Source organism: Melanerpes formicivorus, unplaced genomic scaffold (assembly GCF_026170545.1).
Source record: "Melanerpes formicivorus ecotype bairdi unplaced genomic scaffold, bMelFor1.0.p_v2 SCAF_12, whole genome shotgun sequence".
Lineage (NCBI taxonomy): Eukaryota > Metazoa > Chordata > Aves > Piciformes > Picidae > Melanerpes > Melanerpes formicivorus.
In genome coordinates, this window is record NW_027142364.1 from 16,802,422 (window position 1) to 16,827,535 (window position 25,114).

The 25,114-nt window shown below is 47.8% G+C and overlaps 1 protein-coding gene across 3 annotated transcripts; it reads right to left on the reverse strand.

Annotated features, from left to right (window-relative positions):
* Positions 1-759: 759 nt before the first annotated feature.
* AP1S3 (adaptor related protein complex 1 subunit sigma 3) lies at positions 760-24,050 on the reverse strand. Of its 3 annotated transcripts, none has more exons than XM_068145494.1 (5): positions 23,960-24,050; positions 7,025-7,203; positions 4,901-5,009; positions 3,119-3,256; positions 760-1,371 (listed from the first exon to the last, which is right to left on the reverse strand). In XM_068145494.1, exons 1-5 carry the CDS (start codon positions 23,960-23,962, stop codon positions 1,336-1,338), a joined length of 465 nt encoding a protein of 154 aa, XP_068001595.1. In that variant the 5' UTR covers positions 23,963-24,050; the 3' UTR covers positions 760-1,335. The 3 variants fall into 3 exon arrangements, with proteins under 3 accessions (XP_068001595.1, XP_068001596.1, XP_068001597.1); XM_068145495.1 differs by lacking the exon at positions 23,960-24,050 and adding an exon at positions 23,697-23,777; XM_068145496.1 differs by lacking the exon at positions 23,960-24,050 and adding an exon at positions 22,036-22,125.
* Positions 24,051-25,114: the final 1,064 nt, after the last annotated feature.

The following is a 25,114-nucleotide window of genomic DNA, read 5'->3' on the forward strand; positions in this document are numbered from 1 at the left end:
ACTATTTTACCTTTTTTTCCTTTGTGCAGCTTGGAAAGTTGTAAAAGGTTGATTAAATTTTCCAGCCTTCATGGAAATGAGTGAGGTTCAACTGCTAGAGAGCTGATCATTCCAATAGGGGTGTGAATTCAGGACTGGAAAACTCTACTGGGAGAAGTGGTTATCAAAGATACATGAGGTGATTTTTACCCTAAAACCCCAAAGACTAATCTCTTCAGGATACCTTCTGCTTTCAAGGTGCACACTTCTAAAAGTTGTAGCCTTTGTCCAGGTCTGGTAGACCTAGAAAAGGACAGGAAAATGAAGAGAGGAATAGAATAGGAATAGGAATAGACCAGACCAGGTTGGAAGAGACCTTCAAGATCATCGCGTCCAACCCATCAACCAATCCAACCCACCCAAACAACTAACCCATGGCACCAAGCACCCCATCAAGTCTCCTCCTGAAGACTTCCAATGATGGTGACTCCACCACCTCCCCAGGCAGCCCATTCCAATGGGCAATCACTCTCTCTGTATAGAACTTCTTCCTAACATCCAGCCTGAACCTCCCCTGGCACAGCCTGAGACTGTGTCCTCTTGTTCTGGTGCTGGCTGCCTGGGAGAAGAGACCAACATCCACCTGTCTACAACCTCCCTTCAGGTACTTGTAGATATAAATAGGCCATCCCCATGCAAAACAAAGGATTAATTGAACCTGGGAGAAGCAGGCCCTGAGTCAGCAGTCAGATTAAACAGAGATGTGGAGGGCACCCTAGGAGCAGTTGGAACAGTTTTATTAGCAGACTAGAGCAGAAAAGAGAAGGAAGATAGTGACAGGAAGTGTCTGGTCCACGAGAAGAGGATTTCTTCTCATCTTATCCAAAGAAGCTTGTGAAAACAGGGCCCACAACAATTTGGCTTTTAGAAAAAAAAAGAATATTATTTGAGCAGAATAATCATTGCACTCAAAATAATGGACATTTGTACAAAAGTAGAGTCATACAGTCAGCAGCAGATCAAAACTAGCAAAAATACCTCTTCAAAGTACTGTCAACGTGACAATTTAGGATGATAAAATTCATAGCTAGAAGAAACAGTACAAAAACAAGTGTTGAGTACAGCAAGAAGAGAAACTGGATCGAGGGGAGTGACAACTCTGAGAAACAAGCCCAGAATTGTTAAACCCTGTGCTACATTAGCTGACCTTCATCTTCACCATTATACAAACAAATCCCTCCAGTTTTTGGCTTTAGCTATTTCTCTGAGGATCTGGCACACTGGGAAACAACTTCAGGAAGTGCATTTGAGAGGTGCACACAGCAGTTCTCTCCCTCTCTGCAGGTAGTTTCAGCATTAAAAGGCAGGCTTGTTCATGTACTCTTCCACTGTCTGGAAAAAAGACAGAAAAGAAAGAAACAACTGACACATTACCATAGAATCATAGGTTGGTTTGGTATGGAAGGCACCTATCAAGGTCATCAACTCCCCTGCAGTCAGCAGTGACACTTTCAGCTAGGGCAGGTTGCTCAGAATGGTTCCAGGGCTGGGGCATCTATCATAGTATCAGTCAGGGTTGGAAGGGACCACAAGGATCATCTAGTTCCAACCCCCCTGCCATGGGCAGGGACACCCCACACTACATCAGGCTGGCCAGAGCCTCATTCAGCCTGGTCTTAAACACCTCCAGGGACGGGACCTCAACCACCTCCCTGGACAACCCATTCCAGGGTTTCACCACTCTCATGGTGAAGAACCTCCTCCTCACATCCAGCCTGAATCTCCCCACCTCCAGCTTCATTCCATTTCATCTACCACCCCTCTGGGCAACCTGGGCCAGAGTTTCACCATCCTCGGTGTAAAAAATTTCTTCCATCTATTTAGTCCTAGTCTCCCCTCTTTTAGTTTAAAATCATCACCCCTCAACCTGTCAGTAAAAGCCCTGCTAAAAAGTCTGTGCCCTTCTTTCTGATAAGCCTCTTTAAGTACAGAAAGGCCACAATAAGGTCTCCCCAGAGCCTTCCCCAAGCTCAACAACCCCACCTATCTCAGCCTGTCCTCACAGGGGAAGGTTTCCAGCCTTTGGACTATTTCTGTTGCCTTCTCTGAACCTGCCCCAAACAGTTCCAAGTCTCCCTGTTCTAATGACTCCACAGCTGGATGCAGTGCTCCAGGTGAGGTCTCAACCAGAGAGTAGTCAAGGGGCAGAATCTCCCCCCTTGACCTGTTGCCAAGGCTGCTTTGGATTCAGCCAGCTTCTGGACTGTAAGTGCACATTGCTGGCTCCCATCCAGCTTTTCACCCAACAGTACCCCAAGTCCTTCTCCACAAGACTGCTCTCAATCTCATCACTCTCCAGTTTATATTAATACTGGGGATTGCCCCAGCCAAGGTGCAGGCAGGACCTTGTACTGGGCCTTGTTGAACCTCATGTGTTTTATGCAGGCCCACTTCTTGAGCTTGCCCAGGCCCCTCTGGTTGACACCCCATCCCTCAGGCATGTTAACTGCCCCACTCAGCTTGGTGCCATCTGCAAAGCTGCTGAGGGTGCACTTGATCCCACTGTGTATGTGTGGAGCTATGTCTATTATGGAGCAGTACAGTAATAGTCAAACTTCCTTGTCCTCTCTCAAGACAGCTGCAGTTTTGCACATTGCAGAGCAGCTCATTTGTCTCCAATGGATTAGGGAGACAGAAAAGATTTTTCTGTATTTATATAGACAGATGTATTCATAAAATACAAACTGAGATTATGCTCTTCCCTTACAGAAATAGCTTAAAGTATTTAATGTAACACCCACCAGCAGTTAAGCTGCAAGAAAGCAAGAACAGTATAGGAAGAACCTCCAGCTGATTCTAGTAGATGCCAAGAGAGTTGAATTGAAAGCTTCTGTAACCTCCTTAACTGCAATATGATACCTGTTGAAAGTTAGGGGTAGGCACCTTCAGAGATCATGAAGTCCAACCACAGTGCAAAGCAGGACTGCTTAGGGCAGGTCATACAGGAATGCACCCAGCTGTAGTTTGGACATCTCTAGATAACGAAGTAGCAGAAGGGCTGAGCTGCACTTTAAGCTCCTGGTAAACAAGGAAGAGGCAGGAAGATGAGGTCCTAGCCTTTTGTCTACCTCTGCCTTACCTCCTGCAACATGTCAGAGTCTTCTATGGCTTTCACTGCAGACTTCTTGGAAGTTTCTTGTACTTCTCCACCGATGATGAACTCGTCCAGAATAAAATAAGCTTTTTCAAAATTAAAGATGATATCCAACTCACAGACCTGCCAGGACAGAAAGACACCCCACATCTAAATCCCTGTTATAACATTACAAGCACTACTGGCACAAGAGCTGCTAAGATGATCAAATACATTCAACATATCACAGAATGGTTGAGGCTGGAAGGGACCTCTGGAGGTCAGCTGGTCCAACCTCCCTGCTCAAGCAGTGTCTGCTCCAGCCTGTCGCCCAGGACCATAGCATCTGAACACCTCCAAGGATACAGGCTTCCCAGTCCTGTTATGCAACCTGTGCTTACCCTCAGAGTAAAAAAGCTTTTGTTATGTTGAGATGGAGCCCCATGTTCCAGTTAATGCCTGTTCAATCTACTGCTGTCACTGGGCACAACTGGAAGGAACCTGGCTCCATCTGAGACAGTTTGGGATGTTCAGCCTGGAAAATATAAGGCCCTGGGGAGACCTTCTAGCAGCCTTCCAGTGTTTGAAGGGGGGCTATGGGATAGCTGGAGAGGGACTTGTTACAAAGCCATGCAGTGACAGAATGAGGGGTAATGGCTTCAAACTAGAAGATGATGGACATTAGGAAGCACCACGAGCATGGTGAGGGACTGGAACAGGCTGCCCAGAGAAGTTGTGGAGGCTGCAAGCCTGGAAGTGCTCCAAGGCAGGTTGGAAGGGGCCTTGATCAGCCCGGTCTAGTGGAAGGTGTCCCTGCTGATGGCAGGGAGGTTTGAACTACATGACCTTTAAGGTTCCTTCCAACCCAAATCAGTCTATGATCTTATGATTTTCTTTGCAGCCTCCTCCCTATGCACTCTTATGGTAGGTAGGAGGGTGAAGAAAGATCCTGTATATTACTTAATATTGCAGCTTCTGCTGCAATGACTTAGAGAAAAGTTACTCCACTCATTGTATTTTATATAATACACTGCATTCATGTTGGCTTTCAGAGAGCAAGCCTACACTCCTACTGGTTTTCAGAGAGGAAAGCTGCCTTTCTAGCCTACTAACCTTATAACAGGCTTTATAAAGGACTTGTGATATGGCTTATGTCATTCACACACAGAGCAGGACAAATTTCCTGTCCTACTGACCTTATCACCAACTGCTTTTTTGTTTTGAGGCAGAACAAACATGAGTCATGGCACAGTGATTAAAGTAAGGGATGAATTAAGGTGGTGGGAACACTTTCAACAATATTCATTGGAAAGATGTGGCTCCTGTCATCTTGAAAGACTTACTGATAGACTTCTTTTGACCTTCTCTTAAAAAAGCCAAACAAAACAACCACCCACTTTATCTTTTCTGCCACTTACATGTCCTTAATTGTTATGTAATAATATGAAACAAATAAAACCAGTGTATCTGAAGATATCAGGAGAGAGAATTAAAGTACTGGTGACAAGCCAGGGTTTTTTAAACTAATTTTCCTCCAGCTTTCCTCTCAAATTCTATTCCAAGCCAGACAGACAAAGCACCAAGATTAATCTAGGCAGGGGAGAGAGAGGATAGGAAAATAATCTCATGATAGTTTAAGTGCTATTTTATAAGATAACTCAATAATGAATTTCACTCTGGACTGAGAGAGTCTAGAGTAGTGCAGATGGGAAGAGGAAGCAAAGCAGCTTCAGAAAAGTGTTTATCAGGCAGCCAGGCATGTGGTTCATGGGAGAAAGCAGAACCTACATTTCCAAAGTATCTGTCCAGAAGTTCCACGTATCGATGGACGACCTCTAGTGTCAGCAGCTCGTTATCCTGGTCTTCTATTGCACAGCAGAAATACAAACTAGCATACCTAGGGAAAGAAAGAGAGAACCAGAGTAAACACCTGGATCCTCAGTTCTCTGCTCATTCATCTCCTACAAGCTAAGCAGTTCACAGTATCACAGTATCACTTAGGTTGGAAAGGACCTCGAGGATCATCGAGTCCAACCCATCAACACAGACCCCATGACTAGACCATGGCACCAAGTGCCACGTCCAATCTCCCCTTGAACGCCTCCAGGGTCGATGACTCCACCACCTCCCTGGGCAACCCGTTCCAATGCCGAATGACTCGCTCGGTGAAGAACTTCCTCCTCACCTCGAGTCTGAACCTCCCCTGGCGCAGCTTGAGACTGTGTCCCCTTGTTCTGGTGCTGGTTGCCTGGGAGAAGAGGCCAACCCCCTCCTGGCTACAACCACCTTTCAGGTAGTTGTAGAGGGCAATGAGGTCACCCCTGAGCCTCCTCTTCTCCAGGCTAAACAATCCCAGCTCCCTCAGCCTCTCCTCATAGGGCTTGTGTTCAAGGCCTCTCCCCAGCCTTGTTGCCCTTCTCTGGACACACTCAAGTGTTTCAATGTCCTTCTTAAACTGAGGAGCCCAGAACTGGACACAGTACTCAAGGTGCGGCCTAACCAGAGCAGAGTACAGGGGCACTGTCTGTCTTGTCTGTAAAACAGTAATCTTCTTTCACAGAACCCTCCAATCTCAGCATGGTGAGGGTTGGAAGGCACCCCTGGGGATCATGTATGCCAACCCCCCAGCTACAGCAGGATGGCATCCAGGTGAGGTTTGGAATATCTCCAGAAGAGACTCCACAACCTCTCTGGTCAATCTGGTCCAGTGCTCTGGCAAGAAGTTTTTCTTATGTGTAGATGGAAGCTCCTGGGTTTCTTTGCGGCTGTTGCCCCTTGTCCTGTTGCTGGGCACCACTGATAAGAGTCTGGCCCCATCTTCTTGCCACCTTCTACTGATACTGATAAGCATTGAGAAGATCATTCCTACAGTGTCCCAGAGAGCACTTGAAAAGATCAGATCATTTAAACTAATTATTCATTTAGTTAGAAAAACAAACTCCACCCTGACAAAGTGGAATACCTCCAGCACTGATCTTACTCAAACCATAAAGCAGTGGTACTTTAAGGTCTCTCTCACCTGCTGCAACAGCACTGACAGTGAATGGAGTTAAACAAACTGTAGAATGAGTAACTGCTCCTTATGGAATGACAAAAATAAAGGTGTAAGAAGTTACACCTCAGCAAACCTGCAGGCTATCGACTGCCTGTTTTACACAGAGCCAGAAGGCATGAAACTGCTCACACAAACCACCTTCATAACCAACTTGCAGCAAAACTTTGGTTAAATCAGCCACAAGACAGGAGTAATGATCTACTTCAAGTCTCTGGTGCTGTGGCTGGAGGCCCAGCTTGTCACAGCAGCTGCTCAGATGTTTCTAGCCATCACTTCACAGCATGGAACTTCATTTTTGCTCAATGGGAGATGCTACTTCATTTGTGCAGCATGCTCCACCTTAAAGCTACTTCTGTTTGCTACAATCTTACAACAATTGACAGGCAGCTAATGGTGTAAATGGAGACCAGCGGTTTGCTTGGAAAAGAAAATGGGCATTAACACTTTCCAGACCAACAAGTATTTCCAAGACAGAAGTTGGATGTTCCTCAGAACAGCTCTTGCAGCCTCCCAAGGAGCCTGATGAAGTCCAGCACAGACCTCAGCAGGCTACTTTGGGGAATTAGAAGTAGTGAAGCCTAAAGCCTTCTCAACAGAATCTGAGCCATTGACATTAGGTTACTCTTGTTTTGCCAGACTGTACAAGTATTCTTCACCCCACAATTCACCCTTCCCACATAGCCAAAGACACTGTGCTACTATACACAGTTGGAAGGCTGATGGCAGGCTCCTCCCAGCTTAGTCTGGCACCTCGAGGTTTGTTTGATGTTTTCCTTAAAGCAAGCTTTATTTTTCCTCTCCAAGCACGTGTTACTTGTACAAATTGCATTCACAAATTCTCATCAAATTACTCACACCTTTTGTAAACAAGCTTGAGGTCTTTCCAGTCAACAAAGCTGCTTGTCTTCTGGTTGCGAGACAGAACGAGCTGGACGATTTCTCGAATGATCTTTTTCTTCTCCTTATCCGGCAGCGTCGTGTACCACTTCTGAAGCCTTAACTTCCCCTGCCGACTGAACAGCAGCATGAAGTGTATCTAGAGCAAACAAAGCAACGTGGTTAACACCAGGGCCGTGGACAGAGATGAGCATGCCTCTCTGCCTGATGCCAGACAGCCCTGAGGTCCTGGTAAGGTCATCTCCAGCCATGCTGCGATCACAGTATCACAGTATAACTAAGGTTGGAAAGGACCTCGAGGGTCATCGAGTCCAACCTATCAACACAGACCCCATGACTAGACCATGGCACCAAGTGCCACATCCAATCTCCTCTTGAACGCCTCCAGGGTCAATGACTCCACCACCTCCCTGGGCAGCACATTCCAATGACGAATGACTCGCTCGGTGAAGAACTTCCTCCTCACCTCGAGTCTAAACCTCCCCTGGCGCAGCTTGAGACTGTGTCTTCTTGTTCTGGTGCTGGTTGCCTGGGAGAAGAGACCAATCCCTTTCCAGCTACAACCACCTTTCAGGTAGTTGTAGAGGGCAATGAGGTCAGCCCTGAGCCTCCTCTTCTCCAGGCTAAACAATCCCAGCTCCCTCAGCCTCTCCTCATAGGGCTGTGCTCAAGGCCTCTCCCCAGCCTTGTTGCCCTTCTCTGGACACACTCAAGTGTTTCAATGTCCTTCTTAAACTGAGGGGCCCAGAACTGGACACAGTACTCAAGGTGTAGCCTAACCAAAGCAGAGTACAGGGGCACAATGACCTCCCTGCTCCTGCTGGCCACACTATTCCTAATGCAGGCCAGGATGCCATTGGCCCTCTTGGCCACCTGGGCACACTGCTGGCTCATATTCAGGCAGCTGTTGATCAGCACACCCAGGTCCCTCTCTGTTTGGGAGTTCTCCAGCCACTCCGACCCCAGCCTGTAGCTCTGCATGGGATTGCCATAGGCAAAGTGCAGCATGGCACAAGATTAGAAATAGGAACCAATGCTACTAACAATGGTGGTATTGCACTGCATCAGGTCACAAACTAAGCAGCTTATTCCTAGCCTGGAAAGGGAGCTTGACTAGTGGTACTGAAGAAATTGCCAGGGATGCCATCAGTTGCTGATGACACTGCACTGTCCCATTCTTGACAGGCATTTCTATAGCTTCTCTCACTAGTACCAACACTTGGAGGCCAGGGACTGCAGGCAGGATGTCTGATCATAGCCACAGCTGTGTGCACAAGGACAGGGACACTGCCACTTGCCTCCACAGAGACAAGTCTTCCCTTGATAGCAGGATGACCAAGGAGAAGCACAGGAGCCTCATCTTCCTCTCCTGCTGCCAACCCTTGCAAACTACCAGCAGAAGAGCTGGCAGGTTCTTGTCAGATGCACATTCCCATTAGCCTAGATCCTTCCCTACACCTTCTCAGTCTACACCCTAATCTTCATCTTGCTTCCTATTCCAGCTCATTGCTGTCTCTATACTTCCCAACACTCCATCTCCCCAGCAAGGATCAAAGTGCATGTTTACCATCATGATCAAGATTACAAAGCCAGATTGCAAAATAATTGTAAGTACTGGTGAGTCTGAGCAGAGAAGTGCACCAGAAAATCTTCTACAGAAAAGAAAGTGAAAAAGAAATAATACATCACTATTGGATTTTAAACAAAGCATCCATTCATAATTCAGAACCATTTCCTGGCTATTTAGTCACACAGTTGTTGAGTAATCCAGAGATAAGAGTTATAATTATCCTGAGGAAGACTTCAGATGTGGAATAATTTTAGGGAATCAGAGAATCCCAGCATGGTGGTGGTTGGAAGGGACCTCTGGGGATAATCTAGTCCAACCCCCTGCTAAAGTAGGGTCACCTACAGCAGGTTGCCCAGCATTGCAACACCCAGGTAGGTTTGCAGTCTCCCCAGAGAAGAAGACTCCACAAACTCTCTGGGCAGCCTGGTCCAAGGCTCTGGCGTCCTTATAGGAAGGAAGTTTTTCCTCATCTTCAGATGGAACCTTTTGGGTTCCAGTTTGTGCCTGTTGTCCCTTGTCATGTCACTGGGCACCACTAGGAAGAGTATGGTCCCATCCTCCTGCCCCCTGCCCTTTAGCTATTGATAAACATTGAGAAAATCCCCTCTCAGTCTTCTCTTCTCCAGGCTAAACAGCCTCTGGTCCCCTAGGAAAGACAGACTGCTTTATTCCTGTTTGTCTGTGTCAGGACCAGCTGCTGGAAAAACAGCTCTTGCCACTATTAGTCTAATGTGCTTAACAAAATTACAAGGATTTTGCAGCTGCCTTGTGTTGAGTCCTGTAACACTCTCCAGATGAGCAGGCTAAATAAAACCAACTCTGCTGCTGGCAGAGCTGATTATAGTGAAGATCAAAGCACCACGTTTTTGCCTCTCTCTGATCCTGTTACCACTGGGGGTTTGACACAGTGATATTCTACCTATCAGGGTTACCTCTTCCCAGCAGATGAAGGGACAGTGCTTACTGTTCATGTGCTTCTCTACTGAGAGCAGCTGGATGGAGGGAAGATTATTTTGCTTGTATTGAAAAGCAGAGCAGCAGGTCAGTGGGTGACCATTTAACAGCAATCAGACACAGGCAGCAGCTATTTGATAAACAAATCTTAAAAATATAGTGGATGAGATAAAGTATGATGATCAGAGTCAGCTGAAAAAGCAGGGAATTAGTCAATGAAGCCCTATCAAAAGCTGACAGCAGAGAATCATAATGATTTTGGCTGGATAAGACTTTTAGTATTGAGTCCAACCATTACCTAACTACCAAGCCTGGTGCTAAACCATGAACTGCTGCATTCAGTTCAGCTTTGCTCTGCCCAGCCACACTGATACAATACCACACATTCCTCACCCTCATACCTCTGTTCTTTACGGCTTGCTGGAAAGATTTCGATGCCTCAATAAACCTGGAAGTGTTGAAGCACTGCACAAACAAATCTAACCACTCATCTGTTCCCCCTCGACTGTGAAAGCCTATTTGCTTTCCTTCAGTGCTAATGATAGAATCATAGCAGAGTTGAGGTTGGAAGAGACCTTTCAGATCAACAAGTCCAACCCTTAACCCAGCACTGCCAGGTCAACGCTAAACCACATTCCTCAGCACCACATCGACAGGTCTTTCAAACCCCTCCAGGGACAGGGACTCCAACATTTCCAGGCCTTAAAACCCTTCCAGGGAAGAAATTATTCCTCATGCCCAACCAAACCTCCCCTAGCATGACTTGAGGCCACTTCCTCTTGCCCAGGTGCTTGTTATTAAGAAGAAGAGAGCAATGCCCACCTCACTCCAGCCTCCTTTCAGGGAGTTGTAGAGAGCAAGATCTCTCTCCTCAGCCTCTTTTACTCCAGAGTAAAGAACCCCAGTTCCCTCAGCTGCTCCTCACAAGACATTGTGGTCTAGACCCTTCACCAACTTCATTGCCCTTCTCTGAATCTGCTCCAGCATCTCAATATCCTTCCTCTAGTGAGAGGCCCAAACCCAAACTAAATACTGAAGGTGTGTCCTTACCAGTGCCAAGTACAGGAGCACTGCTGGCCACACTATTGCTGACAAAGGCCAGCATGCTGTTAGTGTTCTTGGCCATCTGGGCACAGAAGATGCCAAAATGGATGCTGATTAAGGATTATTTTTCTTTGTTTGGTTTCAGCAGCCAAATGACAAATAGAGGTTGATTATCCTGAATGTTTTCCTCATCTTTAAAAGTTCTAATTCCAGAAGATACCAAAAGTAAATTACTTGCTTCAAGCAAATTACTTCTGAAGCAGAGTGCTTGGTTTCCTCTCCTGCCGTTCCAGGGTGTGCTGGCTATGACTAACCACCCCCAGACTCCAGGGCAATGCCAGAGGGAATTCTCAGGTCCAAGCCTGAGTGGGTCGGGATGAAACGTACAAGGTTCTGCGTGAGCATCAGCTGCCTTCGCTGCAGTCTGCAGGAGACAAGCTTTGGTCTGGGAGCAGAGTGTAATTGGATTAACTTGTTTTACTGAATCAGACCAAATCACCTACAGCACTGTGCAAAACGACCTCCCCACGTCAGCAAATCACTTAAACCACTCCATTTTAATCTTCAGCCTTTTCTAGTTCGGAAATAGTTTGGGGTTTTATTTAAACCAGACTTCTAAGCCTGAACTCTTATCCTCTTCTCATGCACCTCTGAATCAGCTACAGCTTTAAGTTACAGAGCAGGTCAGAGAATTACAGGGCCTTCTGTCTTGTTCTGACCTACAAACCTCCACCAGGATAAGAAAAACATCCTCAGTTTCAAGGCTACAAAAAAAAATCAAGTGATAGACTTGGACATGAAATCATTTCAGAGTGAGTAGAACAAAGGAAAAGACAGAAAGTTTACGTGTTCACACGCAGCAAACGTACGAGAGAAGTGCAAAACTAACAATCACTGTGATTTTCTTTTCACCTTCCTCATGAGACCTTGTTCTCCTTTTGCTCATGGGCTGTTCTGATCTGATAAGCAGCTCACCCAAGCTTGTCCCCTGAGCTGTTCGCTGCCAAGACTGGAGATCCCCTTCAGTGCAGCCTCCCCCCACTACTTAGTCATTTCAAGCTCCAGACTGATCAAACACTTTTCAGCTAGCTCACTGGTTTCAAACTCACATAATCTGCAGCTTTTTCAACTTGCTGAGAAGAATGTGTGCTAGAAACACTTCTCCTCCTCCTGGAATTTAACCTGCTTAACATTAGCTGACTGGTTTCAAACCTGTTCTGTGGCATCTGGCTACTCCAGGTCCCTCAGCGGGAGAGGAGAGGGAAACAACTCCAAGGAGCCTGAGGGGAGGGAAGGCAAAATGGGAGATGGTGGCTGAAGAGTGGGAAAGCAAGCGACTTTCTTCCTGGGTGCTTGGTTTAGGCAAGGATTTGCTCACCTAGGCAGCTCTGTCACTCCAGCAGCACTGGGTTTAGACTCTGCTTCAGCTGTAACCTCTCTGAACCCATTTCAGAGCTTGCCACCTTTATCAAATCCACCTTTGTAAACTCGAAAGATTGCTGAAATTCACAGCAATTAAAATCTGCCAATTAGGAATTAGAATCCTGGGAGACAGCTCAGGAGAAATCAGAAGCTCTGCAGCTGCTGCCAGTAGGCAATATATGACATGGTAATGGAGAGGAACTTGTGGACCATGTAAAAAGGGAAGTGGGATGAAAAAAGGCACAGTTTTGGCTGCTGACATGACAACAGCTGCTGATAGAAGCCTGGGGAAAACCAGACCAACTGGCTGGACCTGACAGAGAGGAAACAACTTCTTATCAAATTCTCTATTAACTTATTCTGACTTCCTTGAAGGCTCCCTGATCGCCTGGCACCATTTTAGTCTAGTTGAGTTCATATTCTGCTTGTCTGCCCCTCATTTTCATACTTTTCTCCAACAGGAATATATTTCCCAACAGAGCCATCCAGATATTTTTCGTGCTAGCATTTATTTTTCCTTTTTGGACACGAGGTAACAAAACCTGCTCTCATTATTTCTCTTCTAAAGCACAAGCATCCAAATTATTCCAGCCATTAGATGATTGATTGGTTTTCTCCAAGATATCTGAAGAATGAAAGAACTCCTTTTATTTTTCACTTTGTTTAGTGGGGGTTTTTTTGGAGGGAGGGAAGTGCATCCTGATCAACCCAAAAATGAACAGCCACACTGTCAACACACAGATGATTTGGAGTGCCAGGCAAGTAGGGTGAAATGAAAAAGATCTATTGATTTGATGTATTAACAATCTGGCCACAGCAGCAAAAGACAGAGTTAAAAACACACTGAAGCATAGGCATTTGGCATTCTGCTGCTGCATGAAGTTCCCCATCTGTCTGCTGACCTTTAATACCTGTGGGTTTCAGGGCTTTCAAAGCAATCCAATAGAACCCAAAGGAGGCTACTTTATTCAAACTGTTATTTCCTTACTTATTTATTCTGACACTAAAACTCTCAGCCACAGCAGCACAGAAGTTGACAGAGAAGTTTATTAAATACTGTCGAGTTTTACAGATGACAGCAAGCTGTGTGAGAGTGCTCATCTGCTTGAGGGTAGGAAAGCTCTACAGAGAGACCTGAAGAGGCTGGATTGGAGGAATGAGGCCAACTGTTTGAGATTCAACAAGGCCATGTGCTGGGTCCTGCACTTTGGTCACAAGCAGCACACGAATGCTTCAGGCTTGGGGAACAGTGGCTGGAAAACTGCCCATAAAGACCTGGGGGTTTTCAATTAAGAGCTGGCTGAAGGTGAGCAAGCAGTGTGCTCAAGTGGCCAAGAGCCACCTGGCCTGTATCGGCAATGGTGAGGCTAGCAAAACTAGAGAGGCAATCGTCCCCCTGAGCTCAGCACCAAGCAGGTCCAGAGAAAGGTAAGGAAGCTGGTGAAGGGGCTGGAGAAAAAGTTTCACTAGAAAGAACTGAGGGAACTGGGGTTGTTTAGCTTGGAGAAAAGGAGGCTCAAGGAAGACCTAACTCTCTGCAACTCCCTGAAAGGAAGCTGGAACAAGGTGAGGGTGAGTCTCTTCTCTCAAGGAACAAGTGATGATATGATGAGAAGGAATGGCTTCAAGTTGCACCAGGGCAGGTTTAGATGGGATATTAGAGGAAAATTCTTTCCTGATAGGGTTCTCAAACACTGGAATAGACTTCCCAGAGAGATGACTGGATCCCTATCCTTGGAGGTGTTTAAAAGACAGAGAGTTGTGGTTCTGAGGGACATGGTTTAGCACCAGACTTGGCAGAGTTGAGAACGGTTGAACTCTTTATTTAGAATAAACCAAACCAGGTTGGAAGAGACCTTCAAGATCATCGTGTCCAACCCATCAACCAATCCAACCCACCCAAACAACTAACCCATGGCACCAAGCACCCCATCAAGTCTCCTCTTGAACACCTCCAATGATGGTGACTCCACCACCTCCCCAGGCAGCCCATTCCAATGGGCAATCACTCTCTCTGTCTAGAACTTCTTCCTAACATCCAACCTAAACCTCCCCTGGTGCAGCCTGAGACTGTGTCCTCTTGTTCTGGTACTGGGTGCCTGGGAGAATCTGCCTGTCTACAACCTCCCTTCAGGTAGTTGTAGAGAGTGATAAGGTCACCCCTGAGTCTCCTCTTCTCCAGGCTAAGCAGCCCCAGCTCCCTCAGCCTCTCCTCACAGGGCTGTGCTCCAAGCCCCTCACTAACTTCGTTGCCCTTCTCTGCACTCGTTCCAGCAAGTCAACCTCCTTCCTAAACTGAGGGGCCCAGAACTGGACACAGTGATCTTGAAGGCCTTTTCCAACTAAAATAACATCACAATTCTCTGAAATGCAACTTGAAAACACACACTTTGTCTGCATGATGTCAGGAAGTATGAAAAAAGAAACTGAATGGAAAACCGACCCTCTGAAGAGCCTGAGGCAGCGCACTGCTGCCAAACTGGCACTGGATTCTTCCTCGCTTCATCTCCATTAGGAATGTTTCTGACCAATTTCCCCTGAACAATACATCCAAAGTCCATGCAATAAAAGCTGTGCCAGATCATTACAGGCACATGTAACTATAGCTGCACATTGATTTTATGCTTTTCGTCCCACAGAAACCTCCCTTTGCTTATTCCTGACGGTTTGAAATGGAGCAGCCTACAAGCACTTAAAGTACTGATCCAGCCAACAACCTGCTGGATGGTCTCACTTGAATTAAATACAACTGCCATCCAAACAGGAGAGCTGAGCAGGCAAACGCTCACCCAACACTTCATGTGTTCTCCTTCCAGCTTGCAGTAGTGCAAGACAGACAAAGGTAAATTCTGTGTTTTCTTCCCCCCAGAATGGTTCCATTTCTCATTCCATTGCAATCTGTGTTTCTTGCTTGCCTCAGGGCTTGAAACAGAGGGTGATGACCATACAGGAGCTCCTGTGTTGGTTAACAATCCACAGAGAAAAGCAGGTGTCTGGCCAAAACTACCTTCAATCCAACAAGAAGCAAGACAACAATGGACATTCAGTGTCTGGTGAAGAAGGATTTTAATCTGCACTGACAGTTCAGACACTGACAGGTGCTTCTATCTCATGGATAATATGGACAGGAGAAAAGTGTTTATGGCCATCAGCTCCACAGAGAGGGGCCAAGCTAATCAGGGCAGTCTCCAGCCTGCAGGGTTGGTTTCTGTCATGGCCTGAGAGAAGAGTAACAGCTCAAGGTTTGTCCTTGGGAGCCAAGTGCCAGAAGAGACATCAGGGATGCCCAGCAGTGGGCCTTAGTACATGGCCTCCAAGGGCAGGGACAAGTCCCCCAGGTCTCCCGAGCACAGGGACTGCCTTGGTGCCAGCACCCCAAGGTACCCATCCTCTGAAGAATGCTGGGCAGAAGGGCAGTGGGTGGAGCGATGGTGGATGTTGGGCAGGGCTGTGCAGGGGGGGGCATCACCCTGATGTCACAGGGCTGTCACCTGCCAACACCAGTGACAATGCCCCAGAACAGCATAAAAGGGAGCATCCTGCTGTGTCTGTTGCCAGACCTGGCCCAGCAGCAGCCCAAAGACATCCCAGAGAAGGTTCTTGAGGAGCCAGTCAAATTACTTGGTGGGGGTTGAGGGAGGAAGACTAAAGGCTGTACAAAACTGCTGAAGATGAGAAAAACCACCAATCCCCAGAGGTGACTGTGGTTATCAGGCTAGGGCTAGGGCTTGGGCATCTCTTGGGAGGCATGACCAGCCTGTGGGAGGAGGAAGCATGTTACCATACAGTGCTTGGAGAAATGGGTGACTCGCCCTCTTTAGACTGAGAAAAAGGAGTGACTCCAGGAGGCAGCGGATGTGCCTGCAGCAGATGGGCTCCTTGAGTCACTGTGAGATGTGGTTGAGCTGCTGGAGGACTCTGGTTTCACCAGTGGTCAAGCCCAGGTGGGAGTACTGCCAGGGCCATCTTACCTCATAAAACTTCCCCAGCTTTGTGACTGTTTGGGTATTTCTTCTCACACACTTTAAATTTGGAAGGCACAGATTCAGAAGTTAGTCATGAAGAGGACCAACCAACCTGCCAGCAAAGAGACTGAGGAGATCACATGCATGTGTGCCTGTTCTCATCAGCCTCTCCTTCAGAACTGACACTAAGCCCAACATAGTACAGCTTCCTCTCTTGACACACTACATGTAACTCACAGTAAAAAGAAACCCAAACACCAAACCAGTAAGACAGTAACGTTCTCAGTTAGATAGTTGTGTCTATGTGTTTACAGTAGACTGTTTCCTAACTACATATTAACTAGTGTCTGCTTCCAGCAAAAGCAACCACCCCAAAACATGACCTGTATAGAGCATAAAGAAACAATACCATGTCTGTAAACAAAACACATCACTGGTCCATGTACATGGGAAATATTGCACTTGTTATCTACTCATCACATACTGCAAAGAGCTGCATGGAAAAGGCTGATTTGCAAACCATGCCACAATAAATGTTTTGCTATGCAAGCCAGGGTAACAGGGCACAAAAAGGTACCAGCATTAAACAGCCAAGTAGAGAAAAGCCACTGGGTCCCTGAACCAACTGGTGCCCTGCTGGAGAGGGAGTCAAAACACAGCTAGTCATTTCTGTAAGTGCCAGACAGAAGGCACCTTCCTATAATTCAGCATGAGTTTGTTGCAACATCACTACTGGAAGACTGGAATGGCAACAAATCCAGTGTCCTTTTGGAAAACAGGGCACTACTGGGTTGACTGCTCCCCATTCGTGAAGGTGGATGCTTCCCTCTGTTGTTTTCCTAATCATAGGTTACTAGATCCCTACATCAGGTAGTTTTGAAGAGGAGTAAATATTGTCATTCCCAAAGAGATGAGGAAATTGGGGCACACACAAAGGATTTGAGCAAGGCCATTCAGCAAGTCAGCAGTAATGAAGGGACTGTAGCTGAGAAGTTGGAGGGATGATCTGGATGAAGGGGTAGAGTCAGTCATCAGCAAGTTTGCAGATGACACAAAGTTGGGGGCAGATGTTAGTCAGTTAGAGGGTAGAAAGGCTCTGCAGAGGGACCTCGACTGACTGGACAGATGGGCAGAGTCCAATGGGATGGCATTCAACAAGTCCAAGTGCCGAGTGCTGCACTTTGGCTACAGCAATCCCATGCAGAGCTACAGGCTGGGGTCGGAGTGGTTGGAGAGCTCCCAAACAGAGAGGGACCTGGGGGTGCTGATCGACAGCCACCTGAATATGAGCCAGCAGTGTGCCCAGGTGGCCAGGAGGGCCAATAGCATCCTGGCCTGCATTAGGAATAGTGTGGCCAGCAGGAGCAGGGAGGTCATTGTGCCCCTGTACTCTGCTCTGGTCAGGCCACACCTTGAGTACTGTGTCCAGTTCTGGGCCCCTCAGTTTAAGAAGGACATCAAAACACTTGAACGTGTCCAGAGAAGGGCAACAAGGCTGGGGAGAGGCCTTGAACACAAGCCCTATGAGGAGAGGCTGAGGGAGCTGGGATTGTTTAGCCTGGAGAAGAGGAGGCTCAGGGGTGACCTCATTGCCCTCTACAACTACCTGAAGGGTGGTTGTAGCCAGGAAGGGGTTGGCCTCTTCTCCCAGGCAACCAGCACCAGAACAAGAGGACACAGTCTCAAGCTGCGCCAGGGGAGGTTCAGACTCGAGGTGAGGAGGAAGTTCTTCACCGAGTGAGTCGTTCATCATTGGAACGGGTTGCCCAGGGAGGTGGTTGAGTCATCGACCCTGGAGGCGTTCAAGAGGAAATTGGACGTGGCACTTGGTGCCATGGTCTAGTCATGGGGTCTGTGTTGATAGGTTGGACTCGATGATCCCCGAGGTCCTTTCCAACCTAAGCGATACTGTGATACTGTGAATGGATGACACCCCCTGTTTAAGCACTGCTTGTGAAAATTAACAAGGAAAAATGGAAACATGCCAAAATGTATAGCAAGTGAGCTAGCTGTGAAATTATGTTTGTATTTGATGAGAGTCATGGCTGTAGTGTGACACGGATGTCACACTTTTAGGGAAAAACTCCACAAATTTTCCTTAAAACAGAGTAATTTTTTCCCCTCCAAAGAGCAAGACCGCTCAAAAATCTCTCCAAAGAGCATGACCTCTAAATGCTACCTCCAGGGAAATCCTGAGTGAAAACATCCAAAGTAGCAGCCTCTCCCCTGAAGAAAGTTCTTCACAGAGAGAGTTGTCAGCTGTTGGAATGTGCTGCCCAGGGAGGTGGTGGAGTCACCATCCATGGAGGTGTTCAAGAGGGGACTGGATGTGGCACTTGGTGCCATGGTCTAGTAGTCATGAGGTCTTGGGTGACAGGTTGGACTTGATAATCCTTGAGGTCTCTTCCAACCTTATTGATTCTATAAGGATTGAACAACTGCTGGGATCCTATGAGAAAGAGGAAATACACACTTATTGCCCCTGCCCATGATGAGAAGCTTCAGAAGTTAAGAGGATGTGCTTATGATATTTTCTGCTCTATGCTTTCTGTCTGAAAATTGTCTTGCATTACATACCTGGGAGTCCTCATGTGAGCATGCTGCTCAGAGGTTGAAAATTTGCTTTCAGTGATTGGCTGCTCTTGAGCAGGACAGCAATCCATGGAGCACATTGTTTTACTAAGGGAATACAGGATTTTTAACTCACCTTCCTGCTCATTCTTTTTCATTGCACCCAAGTGGTGGCTGCAGCTGTGCCTGGGGAAACAATCTGCTAAGGTGATGGCTGACACCAGCTACACACCTGACACCAATGCAGCCAGTTTGGGAGGGGGTGGGGAGAGGGGGAAAGGCTGGTGCATAGAGTGGCTGGGGTTATGCCTGTAATACTGAGAAACAGAAAACCCAGGACAGAGCAGGCCAGAAAGGCATGTCTACCTTGCCTTCAAACACCCAAATGTAGACTTTCTTTTTCCATCCTACCCCCCATGCTACATTCCCACTGGGTCTTGCACCTATCTAAACTGCAGTATCTGCAAAATGCAAAGGTCCAGGGTAGCCATTCAGCAAAGCAAACACCCAAAGCAGCCATGTGAATGCAGATGAGAGCCTGCAGGAACAGGACAGCAGGGAAATTAATGAGCAGGGATGGTAATGAGGGATAAAGAAAGCATTCTTTGTACAGAAGCTATACAGTTTTAATTTAGGCATTGCTGGAAAGACTCCAACTGGCTCACACTAATGCCTGATGTACATACTGAAGCATGAATCTTATGAGGACTTCAAGGAAAGCAGCTCTACCTGCCCTCCCTGACCCATCAGTTTCCTCAATGCTTTCATTATTTTGTCCCTTTGCTGCTCTTGCTTGTAACTGGTGCCTTCAGAAGGTCTGGCTGCCCATGATCCCTCCAGTCCTGCATTTGCCCAGCCCAGATGCCCATGCATTCTCCAAAGCCCTCCAGGCACTCTCCATGGTAGCAATTCCCATGTCTGAGACATACCTAAATTTCTTTTTTGTGACTGCTGAGTACTTGAGAGAGAACATCCAAAACCATATCACATCAACATCAGAGATTACATCCCTCATGAGAAAAACCCTACACCACAGCAAATCCCACAAAATGATACACAGAAGTCCAACTGAATGAGAGGGAATAAGTGAACACCAGATTATGGATTACCCCCTAAGCAGCACTCTGATCTGAGCAGCTTCCAGAAGGGAAGAGCATAAATAACAGTGCATGTGTAAAATCACTGTGGTAGTCCTGTCTCCAGAAATCACAGGTTTTAGGATTCAGAGCCAGAAACTGGATCCAGACAACCTGCCTGTGGACCCATTGTCTGTCTAACTACTAAGATAGAATTACATAGAATTAGAATTACATAGAATAAACCAGGTTGGAAGAGACCTTCAAGATCATTGCGTCCAACCCTTCAACCAATCCAACCCACCTAAACAACTAACCCATGGCACCAAGCACCCCATCAAGTCTCCTCCTGAACACCTCCAATGATGGTGACTCCACCACCTCCCCAGGCAGCCCATTCCAGTGGGCAATCACTCTCTCTGTATAGAACTTCTTCCTAACATCCAGCCTAAACCTCCCCTGGTGCAGCCTGAGACTGTGTCCTCCTGGTACTGGCTGCCTGGGAGAAGAGACCAACATCCACCTGTCTACAACCTCCCTTCAGGTAGTTGTAGAGAGTAATAAGGCCACCCCTGAGTCTCCTCTTCTCCAGGCTAAGCAGCCCCAGCTCCCTCAGTCTTTCCTCATAGGGCTTGTATTCCAACCCCCTCACCAACTTCATTGCCCTTCTCTGGACTCGTTCCAGCAAGTCAACCTCCTTCCTAAACTGAGGGGCCCAGAACTGGACACAGTACTCGAGGTGCAGCTCGTGGCAGTGGATTAAAAACATTCACTTATGCTGCGTGAAAAACTACTCCCCTTTGTATTTAGTGCCTAAAAATTACCCAGCATGTACCTTGACTCTTTCTGTAGCAATCATTCTTCACAGTGTTCATGATCTCATGCATTTCTATCATTCCTCCCAAGCTTTAAAGCCTATCTATACTCAGGATCTTCTAAAAGGGATGCCATGCCATTACCAGTATCTACTTCCACACGAAGACTTCACTACAGAAGAAATAAACAAAGAAATACCAACATGGACTTTCTTTTTTCCTCCCCCTCCACACTGAATGTTGTCTCCAACAACAAGAATCATTTATTTGTCATTTTCTGTATTCCAATGTGCTGCCCTTCTGGTCTTTCAGAGGCAAAGTTCATCGTCTCCTCCAGGTCAATACAATGCTGCAGCGAAGATACTCTTCAAACTATAGACAGTAAATTCTGTGCAGCACAGAAAGTGTATTTGCAGATCTGAGGCTATTTTAGCATTGAGGCTGTTGGTGAGGCAAATACTGAGAAGAGCTAAGAGTCCAATTCCAAGCATCAAGCAGGTGTCAGCAGCTGCAGTCACTTCAGTATTTCCACCCAAGCTTCTGGATCAGGCAGTGCTATCAAATGTCTCACTAAGAGCAAACAGTGCTTGCCAACTCTTTTTCACTCGGGCCAAGGCCATTTTCAGAGCCCTTCTGCTCAAAGGGATTCTTCTGACCTTTTTCTAGGGTTTCAGATCACACCCACAAGTACTAGCTTTTCTTGCTGCACTGACTGGCAGCATAGGTAAGGGGGAAGCAGGCCTTGTACTAGGCAGACACCAATCCTGCACTCAAAGCTATGCACCCAGAGCCCTGTGCTGTTGTGAAAGCCACACTGATAACACCAAGGTGGCACCAGGACATAGATGTTGAAACACTTAGAAGCATGAATGACTACAGCAACAGGTGTCCTTGGGGAAAGTAATAATTTTCTCCTCTCTGCTTTGCTGGGACAGCACTCCCACATTTATTTGCTGCACCCACGTATGGCAGGGAGCAGAATTTAATCTCTTAAAAGCCTTTTTTTTTTTTGACATCAGGGAGCAGCAGCTGAGCAGAAACTGAGCAGAAAAGCCATCTTTCTCAGCAGGGTGTGAAGTTAGCTTTGCTAAACAGACTCTTTCCCTGGAAACCTACAACACAGCAAATAACCTGGAACAAGCCTCTTGCTAGGACACTACTTGCGCAAGTGCCTGCCGTTCAGATCTCAAAACACAGCAAAAAAACCTGGCAAGCACAACTCTGTAATTCCAAACTGCAGGGACCAATCTACAGAGACTTTAAATGATCCACTGAAAATTCCTTACTCTCAAGCCTGAATAAGGCTTATTCTTGGTTTGTAACCCAGTAACACTTATTTCTGAAGCCTTAACCCAGTGTGACAAGCCCTTCCGAGAGACAGACACTGGGATTTTAAGCAAGATGAGTGTCCTGACTTTTCATCAGCACTAGTTCTACAACAGAACAGGGCAAGGCTGACAGCACTAGATGGGATAAAACCAGGAAGGGTTTGTACTGTGACCTCAGAAAAGGAAAACAAAATCCAGCTCACTAATTGCAAGAATGCACACTCACCTTATCAAACTGTAACAATCAATAGAGAAGATGGGCTCCAGGTTGACAATAAGGAGCACTGTTGTAAGCAGCACTCCCCCGAGACCATGGTGAGTGCTTTGAGAACTGGCATTTGTGAAGTGTTTGCAGCAGGGAGGGTTCTGAGATCAGCTTCCCTGAAATCAACTACCTTATTTACTGACCTTCAAGGGCAAAATAGGAACTCCACTTGTTTACATCAACTTTACTGGAGGGAAGTGGCTATGTAGGGCTGTCTCAGGGTGTAACCAGAAAGATACATATGGGGACTTTAAGGTGTGGAGGCTGCATTGCTGTCTGTAAATTCTTTACTGTGCATATTCCATTTGCATCCCTAATGACAGGGATGCCTGTCTAAATACACCAGGCTACCACATTTAACATTCTGGCTAAACCACTGAAAAGAAATAACAGAGCTCTGCCTTTGAGAGTAGAGACAAACAACAAAACTTGGCCTGTGATGAAGGAAGGAGTTGAGAGACTTCTCAGCTGCACAGCCAGTAACTGATATCACAGCTGCACACAACAGGCAAGCTGTGTGGGACGTCAGCTCAGGGCACACTAACAGAACCTGCCCCAAACTGGAATTACCAAGCAGGGAGATGGCTTCTCAGTTAAGAGGCATCACTGACCATCTTATTGCCTGAGAGCCTGGAAGGGAAAATCTAACCATTATTCTGAGGATACTGGTCATCACATGTAACAAGACAGAATAACCACAACAGTCTTTTTTGATCCCACCAAACCACCACCAAGCACAGCACTGGAGAATCAAAGGGCCACTATCCTGGCATCCTGCCTGTCAGCTCAACTTGAAGGGATATTGGCCTCTTCCAAGCTAAAAGAAGGCACTGCTTCTGCCTCTACCCAGCCATATGTAGGCTGGTCGCCAGTAACACACATGGAACAGAACCAGACCCACATGTTCTCTCATGGAAGCATTACTTGAGGGAAAGGCAGAGAGCAAAGTTCCTACAACTCTCGTGAGACCAAGCAGTTGCGCAAAGGCGCTGGAGGGGGAGGCAAGGCTGCCACCCAAGCTCTCCACTTACCTAGCATCAGGGAATGCACGTGGAGAAAAGCTGTTTCCAGTGCTCCCATCACAAGAAAACCCGCTGCCCTGCTCTGACACCAAAGCCAGCTAAAAGACACAGATCCATGTGAAACCACATCTGATCCTTCTCCCGGCACTGGAGCCGACTTGAACCTCCACTCCTCAAGTTACAGGAAGACTATAGAACCTCTCTCTGTACAGCCTTGTTTTCCTGGTTGGCTACGAAAAGCTGATAGCATGACCCAAGCTCACCCCACGGGCCAGAAGGCAGAAAGCAAAAGAATCTAAGGTGCATTTCCTCAGAACAGGTGCAAACCTAGCCCAAACCCGCTTGGAAATAGTATTTTGGTGCCTCTGAGCAGCCGGCACAGCCCTAGCAGGGCTGGCACGCACTGGCTAAAGAACACATTTCACCTCTGTTTAAAGCCAGGTCGGATTATCCCAGCAGAACGATTTGAAGATAAATAAATGAATAAATCCAAGTTTCTTTTCTCCAAGCACAACACGCCGCTGCCGCACTTATTCCGTCCGGGACGATCTCTCTCCCTCGGCAGCCCAGACGGCAGCGCGGTTCCACGGCCGGACCCACCTCTGCGGGGACTTTGCCTTCTCAAACACTTCTGTTTGCTCTAAGCGCAACGTCCGGGCCGGCCCTCGGAGGGTCTTCCCGCGGGTCTGAGGGGGACCGAGCCCTCCCGGGGCTGCGAGGGACGGGGGCCGCTCCGCCTCCTGCCAGCCGCATCGGGACGCCCAGGGACCGTGCCCCTCGAGGGGGGCACCGCGGGGACGAAGGGCGGCTACGGCAGGCAGCTGTTCCCGCCCGGTGAAGCCCTACGGCCCCAGCCCACTTACCATGGTGTGTTGGTCGGCGGCGGGCTGGGAGCCGGCCCGGCCCGGCTACTTGCCGGCCGCCTCCCTCCTCCTCTCCTGCCCTACCCTCCCCTCTTCTCCTCCCCGCCCCACCACAGGTGAGGCCCCGGCCGCATCGCTCCTTCCCACAATGCCCCGAAAGGGAACTCCCCAGGCGCCTCCGCCTCCTCGCTGCCGCCGCTGGGACGGGCGCCCGTCGGGGGCTTGGGGCCGGGGCCAGTGGGCAGCAGCCAGGTGCCAGCCGAGAGAGGAGCTGTGAGGGCATGCGGGCTACCTCGCTGCCCGAGGCAGTCCTGCGCTGTCCCCATACCGGTGGCGAGGGACCGCCGTCCACAGCTCTTCCTCGGCTCTGCCCCTGAGAGAAGGGGAGCGGAGCGTAGGCAAAGGGGCGGGTTTGTGGCAGAGACAGTGCAGGTGTGCCCGTGGCAGCGAGGCCTCCCTGGGCACGGCTTCCCCACAGAGCACGTGGGGGCGAAGACAGGCAGGGGCTGCAGAGACCCTCTGCGCACGGGTGCCTCCAGCTGTCACACCCTCTACACATTAACCTCGCAAAGGCACCTTTCTCCCCACAGCAATACCCGAGTTGGACAAAAATGCAGTTTATGCCCACCTTTCTAGCTACTCCCAAGCATTCAAACCCTAAAGGCACTCTGGTCCAGCTAAAGGCATAGGTCACTCAATGGCAGAGGTTGGAAAGGGCTTTTAGAAATCATCTAGTCCAGCCTGCCTGCCTAAAGCAGGATCACCCACAGCAGGTTGCCCAGGATCACAACGTCCAGGTTGGTTTGGAATCTCTCCTGAGAAGGAGACTCCACAACCTCTCTGGGCAGCCTGGTCCAGGACCCCAGCGCTCTCACAGAAGTTTCTCATGTTCAAGATGGAACCTCCTGGTTTTCAGTTTGTGTTGCACGATTGCCCTGCAGCCCTTTTCCATCAATATGAAGCTCATACTTTAAACACCTAACATTGCTGGACTTTGCTAACCTGCATGAGAGAGCAAGGCATGAGCAGATCTGCTGGTAGATCAGCAAATCCCTGTAACCTCTCACAGAAATTTACTGATAAGCAGCTGGTACCCAAAGAATGTGCAACATCCACAGACTCAGCACTTGCAGTAAAAGTCAGGCCTGAGGCTTC